The 12420-nt window shown below is 53.5% G+C and overlaps 1 protein-coding gene across 9 annotated transcripts in view; it reads left to right on the top strand.

The window, feature by feature from the left end:
* Gckiii (Germinal centre kinase III) overlaps nucleotides 1-12420 on the top strand; it is a 93395-nt gene that overhangs the window by 55413 nt on the left and 25562 nt on the right. Inside the window, exon 2 of one of the 9 annotated variants that reach the window (XM_076428769.1) lies at nucleotides 8067-8582. The exons of 5 other annotated variants lie outside the window; for them this stretch is intronic. In XM_076428769.1, coding sequence (XP_076284884.1) covers nucleotides 8286-8582 — 297 coding nt within the window. In that variant the 5' untranslated portion in view covers nucleotides 8067-8285. Of the gene's footprint in view, nucleotides 1-8; nucleotides 8583-8611; nucleotides 10724-12420 lie in introns of those variants that run through there. 3 more of the 9 variants (XM_076428770.1, XM_076428772.1, XM_076428774.1) reach the window with 3 other exon arrangements.

Genomic DNA, 12420 nt, shown 5'->3' with positions numbered 1-12420 from the left:
CGGGCTCGAGGGCTTCATCGATCACGGGGCAAACGATCGATAAACGTAGGCGGCCCGCTCGAAAAAAAAACGGTGACGTTGCGGAACGAAGAACGAGCTGTCGATGGCCGCAGCCGCTGAAAAACGAGGCGAGGAATATCCGGGCCGATAAACGCGTGTTCCGACCGCGGGAACATATGTTATCGTCGCGTACGATTATCCCGCGCCGCGGACGATATCGAGTACGATTTATTCCTCGTCGATCCGGCTCCTGGTTATCCGTTCATCCTGGATTTCGACGCGACGCTTCTTCTTTACCTGTTCCAGCTGTCTCGGAACGGCCCCAACAGGTTTAAAGAACTGTTCGCCGCTCTCGCAACGTGTGACATTTAAATGTCAGCGCCGCGCGACGCTCGTTGTGCCCGCGACCAGATCGCCTGGCCGTTCCACTCCGTTTCCTTCGAGTTCGGCGGCTGCTGTATCCTTGCCAGGACTTTCGCTGGATATTAGTCAGCGAGATACTATTCGGCGTCTTTCAAAACGCCGGATCCTTGAGACTTGACTCATCGAGTGACTCCCCCGTGTATCGTTACGATTCAGGGTTTTACGAGCCGATCTTAGGAAAGTATTCCGCGTTTTGCAACGCATCGGAATTCCCCTGCTCGGTTCACGGCTGTGCGATTCCTCGCTACATTCGCTCCACGTTCTGAGTCTCCGCGATCCCGTCGCTCGTCTTACTGGATCTCTTTTTATCGTCGTAGCGATTGTCGAAAGACTTACTCAATTTTTACTGTCGACTATGAAATTGTTGGTACGCGAAGCGAGAACGGTCGAGGATCAACTGTTTCCGAGAAACGTATGAGGGTTATGCGTTCTCGTGCAGGACGTACTCGCCGGGATAAGTAAGGTAGTGTGCTTTCGGGCACGGTAGGTTAATTCTCCTATAGTGGCCGGGGATATTTAGAGCATAAAACGGCCTGGTGCTGTTTCGTCGACGCGTCTAGGCGAGAGATGCGGCGTCGAAAGAAGAGGCGGGCGCGAGGGAAGAGGAGACTGCTCGAAATAATTATTCCCCGGCGAACGGGGGATCGGGTTTTGAGGATGCTAAAAAGAGAGCGAACCGCCGACGAGTACGGGGAAAATATTTGCGTGGAAAGTAGTCGCGTTCTCTCGCAGGTATCGGCGGAAGAAAAAACGATCGGAGAAACAGCAGCCTCGTATTTCAGTCGAGAGCCGTAAAAAACGTGAGAAGACGCTCTCGGAGTTTCGTGGTCCCGCGAGCCTGTGAATTTTCATGGAAAACGCTCGTGAATCATATTTATATCGAGAGGAAAAAAACCGGGAGAACGCGTTCGTGGAAATGGGTGAAAGTGGTCGTTACTTAACTCTTCGTCCGGCCACCGAATGAAAAGCGTTCCGTCGCCGCCGGTAATTATCCGGGAAAATATTCAAGGATCGCGTTTCCGCTCCGTCCGGATTCTCTCTTCTCGGGCTTTAATCGCGCTTTAATCTCCGGCGAGAAGACTCTCTTGCTTAGCAATGCAAAAACAGCCTTGTGTCCCGATGTGCAGGAAGAAAAGCTCTCTCCCGCGCCGCGCACGAGAAAAGGACCCGCAGTCATTGACATCCGTTTGAAGTTCGAGAGAAAAATGCCGGGGAACACTGGCGAGCCGCGGGAGAGCAATAAAGCGGACGCTTTAAAGCGCCACCGGCCGCTGGACGTTAAACTTTCCACGTGAAATACGACCTTCTCTTTTAGGAGGCTTTTACGCCGCGCGTTTTTGCAATTAACCGTAAGAGAAGCCAGCCCCGATCGTCCATCCCCGGCCAATTACGATTGAGACAGCGTGGAAAGTTGCTTCTTCTTATTGCATCTGGGTGCTTTTCCGTCGCGCGTTTCCACGTCCTTCTTTGTCCGAGATCCGTCTCGCAACCCCTTCGCTTTCCAACGGATCCTGTCTCGCTGTAGACATCTTCTCTCGGACGAAATGTTTTTGATATCGCTTCTTAGACCTCTGTGCAAACGGCCGGCGTCGAATCAATATTTCCTTCAGCTTCTATCCCGTGTCGAGGAACGTAAAGAGTTACGGTCGCTTTTCAATCAGTAGAATGTACCAGTCAGAGTCGGACGAGGTTGAAATAAAAATTGTGAAGATAGCAGGCTTTCGTATAGTGCCGCAGCGATCGAAATGGATTTTTGAAATCAATCACCCGTAGCAAAAGCGCCGTTTCCTTTCCCGCAGCGGCTAAAATGTTGTTACCTATCGCGAACAGGTTGCCGTGTCGAGTCTTTCGAAAGCGGACGCGAGCCAGGAGCGCAGGTTTTCGCGAAATGTCACCCTCGTAACCGTCTAGCGTCCACCGGACACGTCGTGGTGGAACGCGAAAAAACGAACGGGTTTCCAAGGAATCGTAGTCGATCGGTGGAGGAACTTGTTTGGCTCGCTTTATCGCGTATCCGTCGTGCCGCGCCGGTTATCCGCTCGACGCCGCTGCTCTGTTCGCGCTCACTTTCACTAGAACGCCGCGCGCGGAAGGAGAAAAGGGATCGACCTGGCCGAGTAGCGTTATATAAATTAGGCGTTTCGCGAGCAGACCGTATGGCCAGGCAAGACAAGCCGAGGCGAGGCAGGCCGCATCCTCCTTTCAGAGGGCCCAGCCGCGCGTCTGTGTCGCGTTCGTTCAGGCCTTTAGAAAGCTTCCGCGCGGCTTACAGCGCGAGAGATTGCTTCGAGCTCCCGATGGAATATTTTCTGTGCGCCGGGACACCCTTTTGCCGAGCCTAACTCCGGCGAGATAGCGAGCTGCTTGCTATACCCGCTGTACCCGATTCCCATCTCTCCGACGCGCGCGCGCGCGCGAATGAAAAGTAATTCCCGTCGCGGCGGGGAATCGGCGGCTCGAATGCTAATCAGACTGTGCACGGATAAATCAGGAAACGATATCATTCGTGAGCCAAGCCGTCTGGCTCTCGGAGCAGCACGGCGGGCTCGAGCGAAAGTCACTGACCGATATTCTTTTTATCGCCTCACGCACGTTCGTGCACCAATCCGCGGCGCTCCTCGCCTCGCCGCGTCTCGCCGCGTTTGCATTTCCTGCCATTAGAACGTTACACGGCGCACGAAATCCAGCTCGGAGCGCAGAAAACTACTCCGCGGACCGTTCCAGCCCGGGGAACTCTGCCTCGCCGACGATAACGACTCGATCGATCCTCCGAACACCGCGTTATTAGCGGATCCCGTTCCGGGAATTAGTAATCACCGACGCGATTGTCGCCTGCCGATAATCGAGCAAACACTCCGCCTCGAAATACCACGGATCGAGCCGTTAATACACGCGCGACTCCTTCGCGATTTCTGCCCACGAGTTGAATTGTTTCGCGGGTAGTTCGTCACTGTTTAAATACTTGAGCGTCTGCGTAGTTCTTCGAGCAGAAGTTCGCATACTCTGCTAGCATCGCGGGGCCGTAGAAACAATCCCAACTACTTTCCAACTTCCCCTACCATCTCGCGACGTCCTGTGCAACATCTGCGAACTTAAATACTTCCGAGTTGACGCGTTTAATCTGGATACCCCGAATGAAATAAAAATAAGAGGACAGCTGATTCGAGCAGGTCAGAAATTGCAGCTTGTCGATCTCCGCGAAGATCAAACGCCATTCCTTCGCGCAGCGGCAGAGAAAGCGGTGTGCTCTCCCGTTCAATTTCCCCCCGGTTACGCGTTCGACCGATTCGATCGATCGCTGCTCGGTGCAGCAGGTGGCTACCGGTTGGAAAACGCGGATTCTAATCGCGGCTAGTCGGGCCGAGCCGAGCCGAGCTGAGCCGAGCGCTCTCCTCCGAAGGCGGTGGATCCCGTTACGCCGTCGTCCCTCGTTGAAAAGTTACACAAGAAGTTATCGCGCCGTAATATGGGAAGTTGTGAGCGAGCGCGTGCCAGCTGTGTCGGGGTCGCATAAGCGCGAGCCGAAACGAAAAATGTGCTCCATTTCGCGGAGGCTGAATCGGTCGGAATGCACGCCGTGCATCGTTTAGCGCAGCCGGTGCTGCCCTTAATGAAAGTCGCTAATTTTTCCAACGATTTCCCTCTCCCCGGCCTGGGCCTCGGCAACTTGCATACAATACTCGCGACACCGTTCGAATGAATGCCCGAGTTTCGCCTCGATTCCGTCCGTTTCGTTTCTCTCGCTCGGTTGGAAAGGTATTTCACTCCGAGTCCATGCTGGCGCGCGACAGCCGGCACGCTCGGCCCGTTGCTGCGAGGTGCGCGGGAACGATTAAGGGGATTACGCCGCGGCCACGGAGACACGAGCTGCCGCTTTACACGAATTTTTCCGTTATTTTCCCATTTTCTCCCCCCGCTCTTCTCCCTCGACCGTCCCGCCCGTTCTGTTCCGGCGAAAGAGCTCTTTTCTTCTCGCAGGGGCGCGTTTCTAACTCCGAGCGATCCTCCATTGTACCGCGGGAACGCGTTCGCCTAATGTCTCCTCCGAGCCGCTCGTGAAATAGAGCTTGGCTAAAACCGGGGACCGTCCTAGCCAGCGCGGCAACCCGCCGTTGCTAAGGGAAATTTCTTTGAGAGTTTGGTCGATAAACCACTCTCCTCCCCGTGCAACTGATTGCCGGAGAGTTTCGCGATTCGCGCGACTCGTTTCTACCAAGATGCTCCATCGCGACGGGAGACGCGTCGCGTGTCTCCTTCTCGGTGCTTTCCCAGAGATTCCGAGCTGTTGAAGTTTATTCGTCGTCTATTCGAAACAAAATTCTATTTCCCGCGACCTTTACATTCATTCTCGTCGAACAACAACCATAAACAGTTTAGCGATTCGCGAAGAATGCTGAAACCCCCGACACAGTCGAGCGAGGTTTCACCGCGCAAGGTCTTTGATTAAATTTGCAGAACGCTTTCCTTTTCTCGTCGAGCGACAGGAGCTGGCGGTTGACTAGAGTGTTTTCCTGCGAAACGGAGCTCCGCCACGAGGGATTCCTTTCCCGATTCGAAGCGCGCGCCGTAAATAGCGTCAGCGAGCACAGGGCTACGGCCGATCCCACGGCGCGTTGTGTCCTAATAAAGCCACGCTTTCGTATCCGCCTACGCGTCACGATTAACAATTAATGCTCGGCCGACGAATGCCGACGTGGCGAGGAAAGCGCGTGCATCGCCGGAGGAGCACGTGCAGCCCGCCGAGGCCCAATTATTCCGAGTAACGGACGACCTAGGAACGTGTGACACGCGCGACGTTCGAAAGAAATCGCGATCACGCTTCTCCACCCGCGAGTCACTTTCCGAACTTGCCGGATGATTAATCCGAGGCGAGGCAAGTTCGGAGTTCAGCCAGACCGAATTTCTAGACGGCTCGACTGAAATCGAGAGTTCTTCGAGGCGTCACCGAACTCGGCGAAACAACGCCGAAAGTAATTAGACCCTCGCGGATTATGCACGGGCGTCGACAACCAGTCCCCCCGGGGGTTGTTTCGCGCGAAGTTGAAAGTCGGCTGGTTCCGGTCGGACGATCCGTGCCGCAGACGACGGCGGCGTATTCATTGAAACTTTCAATTTATCGGTTCGCGCCTCGCCTCGGCGACTGTTTTGCTTGCTTCGTTCCGCGGTTCCAGCTCCTTAAACGGCGAAACTTTCCTCGCGCTTTGTCCAGCGGCCCCCGGAATTAATAACGTTTCGAATACTTTACGTAATTCCCGGGAGCCCCGAGTAATTAAGAGTTGTCGGTCCACCAGGGGGGTTTGCCTGACCGTGGTCGGCTGTTTCCACTGCCGCGGGTTATATCGAGTAGAAAGTCCGCTGCTAATCTCCGGGGAAAAAAGAACGAGGAAGCGTTTCGTAAACCCGGAGCGCGAAAAAACCGGCGAAAAAAGGAGCGGGATTTATAACAAATTGCTCGGAGAATCGTCGATCGTGGATTCTGCTCTCTCTCTCTCTCGCTCTCTTTCTTCCCCTCCGCTCGATCGAGGATTATCTCGAGGTTCGAGTTAATCGCCTCGGCTCGGTGATTTAGAGCCGTGGCCGAGCATCGATGGCGCAGCGAACTCGATCTTCTACGCACGCTTCCGCCGGAAGCTGCCACCCTGCAAATTATTCGAGCGTGGCCGATCGGTTGCGTGATCACGAGCGACGCGTCCGGTCTCTCCCGATCGATGCTCCTCGATCGGAACCTTCGATCCTCTCCGAGTATTTCGAGAGTTTTCCTTCGTTTTATTCTACGCGCCGAGCTGGCGAACAATTTTCAATCTGCCGATCAGGGCCGGTCTCTTCGCCAGCCACGGGACCATTACTCGGACAATCTACGAGGCAGATCGGCGGCGGGCGACGTTGATAGATCGAGAACGCCGTCGACTCATTACGCTGAATATTCATCAGGACGAAACCTCTTTGCTCAATGAATTTAAATCGCCTGGACGCTGGGAAAAGGGAGGACCGAGAGGGTTTCGTGAGTTCGTCGAAATGATTCGCGGTAGATCGGAATACCGATCTTGACCCGTTCGATGAAAGATGCTTCCGTGCTTTTAGTCGACTCTCTCTCTCTCTCTCTCCCTCTTCTTCTCTGTCTCTCGTTCTCTCTCCGGTCTGGCCAGGTTGCCGCGTCCTCTTCGTGATCGATATTCCGTTCACGTGCCAGCGCAAACAGAAATCCAATCCGATCGCGCCTGCATCGAATCTTGCACTCGGCTGACCCAGATTATTATCTCCGCCGGCGTTCCTATTTTTATTCGGCAGGCCGCGCGGTGTTTGGCACTGAACTTGCACCGTTTTAATTAAACACCGACCACTTTGCGCTCGCTGCTTTCGATCCACCGGCCAGAAATCCTCGGTACGTAGCTCGATCGGCTCCGAAATTACGGCTACGGCCTCGTTTCTTTCATTGGCCATCGAAATCTCGGTAGCCGACGCCGCGGCGTCGATGTGAAATTTCCACGTAACATCCAGCCGTACCTTTCGACCATTTTACGATCCACGTGCCCGTTCTTCCTGCCACCGCGTTCTCGCGGGCTCGAAGCCTGCCTCTCTTTCCGAGAGGGACTGGACACGATTCCGTGGACACTCGAGATCTCCTGCGGACGAGAGTCGCTCGTTTCTTTTGTCTCGGTTCTTCTCTTCTCAGTTACTTACGGTGGAAAAGGGGACAATGATTCCACGAACGGTTCGCTGGTTTCACGGTGTCGGGAGCAGAGGTGCAAAGGGCACCACCGGTTTCCAGAAAGAGCCGAGAAAGAGCGATTCGATGCAGCAGCAGGCGGTTTTCCGAGTGGATAGCCTCAATTTTCCTCTTTCTCGGCTGCCCGAAAGGCGTGTACCGCTCGAGAGACCTTCCGGTTTCGGGGAGCGACTCCTAAAGTCGTCGTAGTTACCAGTCAGCCTCAAAAGACCGACGGATCTGGTCGATTTGATCTCGCCATGAAACCTCGCACGTTCAAACATTATTTAAGAGAGCTCGCCGCGCGAATTTTCCATGTCGCGGGAGAAATACTCGGCGTAGAAAATGCGAAAACACTAGGGCGCAGCCGGTAAAAATAGACGAACCGATATCGATGACAATCCGGGTCAGCCGGGAACGAGATCGATCGGCTAAGGACAGGCTCGCACGGAAATTCGACGCACAGGCACCGATAGCTCGCAGGCTGGTTTACCGCGAAAACCGCGCGCAATTCGATGGAAATCGCGTGACGGCTTCTGCGAATTCCGCGTCGTGACGGCCGAGACACCCACGCGCTCGTTAATCTTCCGGCCGACGTCGAGATTGTCCCGCTGATATACCCTGAAACGAATTTTATTAGCGCCGATCGGTTGATGTCTTCATCTTCGACGAATCCGGCCGCAGCTCGTTCGAGAGTTCCAGAAGTCGGTAACTAATCCGTTGTTCGCCGGGCCGTCTGTCGATTCAAACGCATTGATAAAAATAGAGGGACAGCTTCGAGTTCTAAACTAGTTTCTAAACTCTTGAAGTACGTAATACGCTCCGGGACTTTGGAAATTAGTTCGGAACTGTAGCTCCCTCCCTTGTCCTACGGTATACCGGGTGTCCGTGCGGCCTGTGTACCGTCAGACAAATAAAAGTGAAATCGTACGAGCAGAATCGCCATGCAGAGTGAAGCAGCGGAGGATTAAAGTGACGGGAATAAAGGATTTGTTCGAAGAAGTGAGCACAGTGTACATAAATCAGCCCCAAATGCGTTTCGGGGGCGGGGAGGAGGTGCGTCTCGCCACCATAGTGGAACGTTGACCCAGTGAGGATCGTTCTGTGCGTTCGAGGCCGAGGATTTGACGGAAGCGCGAGAATCGCGGCGGTAAAAATGCGAAACGGCGGTCAGCCGCAGCAGACGGCGGTAATGGCACCGCCGCACCTAAACGGCTCCGCTCAATTCGTTTCCGGCGGTTACGTCGGCTACGTGCCACGCCAGCCCTGGGGGCAATTTCAAGGGGCGCAGCATCCCAGGAACACGGCCAGGCCTCTGTCGCATCCGCCGCCACCACCCTCCAGAAGGGAAAGCCAAAGACCACCTCCTCCCTCCGGGAACGGTTCTGCCAACCCTAAGAGCACGTCCCTTCCGCATACCAGGCCCGGGACAAACAGGAGCACCACCCCCTCGGTGAGTTTGCCGCGAGACACCTACCCCTTTCGATTGACGCCCTGATTTTTTCACCGGTCGTCGCTAACTCCCTTTCGGCGGACCTCGAATCTGCATAATCTTGCCACCTCACTCGTACGATCTTGTATTCCGTTAAACAATCCTTCGTAGCTTAGCAAATTGTAGACGGTTTCTGAAATAAGGGCACAAGCGGTTGTCTTTCCGTGGAGAAACGTAACGTGTATGCGAGGAGATCCCCGGGGGACGTATCCGCAGGTTCTTCCCGAGAAAGGTATCGATCACCCGGGATTTATAGGACTCTGATTGGAAGTTGGGAGCTTCGCTTTCAAGTGGAATCCCCCGGGGCACGGGCGGGCTCTAACTACAGAGGAATCTTTTCGCGTCGAGTGGACGACGACGGTGGTCTCTCGGAAAGAGCGCGATTAAAAGTTAATCCATCATCCTCGGGACTATTCCGCCAGTCAGACTAGTTTCGGCTACCGAGAGAGTCAATTGGTCGCGGTCGAGAAAAAAGTGAAGAAGGATAAGCGGCGGAGAAAGAGAAAGGCGAGGGAACAGAATCCTCTTATGCGTCGCGGGTATCTAGAAAACCACGTCGTGGAATACCATATGAGGCTTAAAGTCAGCCGTGAAGGAATGCCACCGAATCTACCCGGTGTCCCGTTCGTATTCCCGTCTGGTTTTCGCGCGTCGCTTTGAAAAATCTAAACAAAGACCATTCGACTCTTCTGCATTCCTTCGACGCATTATCGTCGACCGAACAACTCGGAAGGTTACTTCGTCGATCGATAATCTATAAAAATTCTTGCGCACCGGGTCGACAACGGAGCCGGCACTTAGTAGGCCATTCAGCTTTGTAATGAAATTTCCCTCGACTCGGTGAACCGAAGTTGTACAAAGCGACGATGCTGCTCGAGGGACTTTCGACGAAGATTGATGGATGTATAATTTCGGGGAGAGGGCAGCGTCGATCGTGTTTCCGTCTGATGGCGAGAACACAATGGAGAGGAGAGTTATCGGGCACCATTTCGGTACAGCGTCAGCTTTCCTGGCAAGCAGAAGCACAAGAGCAGAAGCAGCAGTTCCATGATGCTGTTTAAGCATACCGTGCCTCGAAACCTTGAGATTGACATCGACGCGCACGCACGCGGCGAGACGCGGTGAGAATGCGATAGGGCCCCCGGTTCCTCGACGGGAGGGACCAGTTTTCACCGAGCGAGGAGAAGAGCTTCACTCAACCCTAACCTCAGAGTCCCGTAGGCAACCGGAGACGCGTCGAGATGCTAGAAAGTGGTCTCGGTGTCGCGTTTCGAGCAATTCGATCGAACGCCTCCGAGCTAGGCCCGAGAAATAGAAGGAAAAGACACGGTAGTTTGCGGTCGAACGAGAAACGATACCTCTCGGTACCGCGAACTTCCCCCGTTTCCCCAATTAAAAGGGCGGTTCCCGCGAATCGGAGGATTCGGTTCGCGATCGAGCAGAGAAATTCGCTCGGTCGCGAGCCGATCGATTAAAGTCACGACCGGTGGACGGCAATTATGCCGGCCAGGCATCTTTTTCAAGCGTTCCGCCGCGCGTAATTGGAAAGCTAGCTTCGACAAAGAGAAGACGTCGACAAAAGAACGTCTTATAGAGATTATCCCGGTGCAGCAAGGAAATACCGGTGTAACAGGATTCTCGAGGACCGTAAGATCTCTCGAGGAGACGGTTCTCTCTCTCTCTCTCGCTGTGTATGTACGTTTGTGTGTGTGCTGACGGGCGCGCGAGCGCGAGTACGCTTTTTTCCTTTCCCCTTTCGTACGAGATCGAGCGAGGCCAGTGCAAGGTCGCCACTCGAGGTTGTCGGTTCGCTCGCCGCGTGCCCAAAAAGATTATTTTTTCGACGACGACGAAAGTACACGGGCGCGAAGGGTCCTCGGAGAAATTCCGATACTCGGAGCGTTCAAAATAAACGTTCTTAAGCTTCGCCTCTCTTCGCCTCTGCTAATTATAAACCCTCGGGCAGCGCCGGAGGAAAATGGAGAGTGATTTTTACGGACTCGTCGATGATGGATCGATCGACAGAAAATTCTCGACGGGCAACGTCGTCGAAAGCTGTCGACCAGTTCGTAGAACTCGCGAGGCTGCGAGAGGTTTACGAGGTAGTTGTTCCTCTAGATACGGTTTCAATCTTCGAGGCGCAGTTGTTACCGCATTCTGCACGCGATTGACCATAATCTATCGTTCGCCGGCATACATAAGCGAGGAGTAAGTGAGTTTCCCGCGAATGGTATCGGTTCGTAGACTCGTGCATTGCATCGGCAAACGTCGACGAACATGTGTTCCGTTAGATCGTGGCTGGTGTTACAACGTTCGGCGACGAACGATCATCGGTCGAGGATTCTAAACGCCCTCCCAGTCTTTTCCCCAGATATTAACGCTTTCTGGGTAACTGTTCGTCGACGCGAATCGACACGTTCGAATACAAATGAGGCGCGATGGAACATCCGATCGAACAAGTTTCTTCGGATCGTTCCACGCCACGACCGCCGACTACTTTCGTCGAAGATCGACTCCGCGATATCAACCCGATGACATTTAGATTACCTTTTCTATCCGAGACTCGGATCGCGAGAATTCTGTAAAGTGCAGCTGCTCGGGTATCCAAATTTGAATGTCCAACTCGAGATAGGGTTCTCGGATCGAAACTGAGCGAGATATTCTGTTATTAGAGACGGTGCACCGCACAGTGGTGCCAAATAGCCAAAAAGCGGCAACAAATCCGTAAAAATGAAACTATCTAACGAATTTGTTTGAAAATTTGAGGATAGATTGTCACAGGCACACAAAAAACTTTATTAAAAAATTATTTTTGCCAGTTAATAGTTTAAGGCATGTGTAATATCCCTTATAAATTGTAAACCCTTAAATATTCAATTATAGGCGCAATAATTAGATAAGCATGGCACTGACAACTGGTGAATTCCTAAGAGAGAAAAAGAGGTTATTTACCATGCCTATATCTCCGTTAAAAATTGAAAAAAAATCGGACTTTGGCACATTATGCACTCACGATTTATAATACAAAAAGTTAATACAAAAACAATCTTCTTGTTTCAAAATCGAAAATTTACGAAATCGATTTTTGCCGCGTCGGCACCACTGTGCGCCGCGCCGGCAGTCTCGGCGATGAATTCATGCGACCCGGAAAAATGCAGGTGCGGCCGCAGATGAATATTCACGATCCAGCCGTCGACGTACACGGGGAACCTGGCTCGACAGTGAAATTAAAGCGTGGAAAATATATCTCCGGCGAGGCTTAACGGCTTTTCGAAAGAGAAGAACAGCGGCGCGGGTTGTCACTCGAGCGGACTCGCGCTCCGTTTCCCGCGTTCGTCGGGAAAATTCAACGCACGAGCGTCGAGGGCCGCGCGAGATTTCAAGAAAAATGATCATCCCTCGCTGGATTAAACTTTGCAATTAGCGAGACCGCTGCTCGGATTTTCCATTCGGCGACGGACGAAATCGCGTCGCGATGCTCTGCCGAGCGTTTCCCGGATTTCGATATTTATCCGCGAGAGACCGGAGAACGGAGACGGTTTCTTCGCGCGGAATTAGAAAGGTGTCACGATCACGCTCGTTAATGCTCGCTCCGCGAACATTAGTAGACCGAGAAGCCGGGACTTATTTTCTTAGGCAAATACGGGCAGCGCGAGAGCCTCCGATGATTTTCATTCGTTTCACAGCGTGGCGAGCACGCGATTCTCGACGCGAAGCGTCGGGACGCCCCCGTTGGACCACCGACGCGGCTCCGCTCCGCACGCTCGGCCCCCTCAAGTGCCGTTTAAACTTTAATTTC

Source organism: Lasioglossum baleicum, chromosome 8, assembly GCF_051020765.1.
Source record: "Lasioglossum baleicum chromosome 8, iyLasBale1, whole genome shotgun sequence".
NCBI classification, from domain to species: domain Eukaryota; kingdom Metazoa; phylum Arthropoda; class Insecta; order Hymenoptera; family Halictidae; genus Lasioglossum; species Lasioglossum baleicum.
Note: the sequence above shows the minus strand (reverse complement) of the source record. Positions and strands in the feature narration are given on the sequence as shown.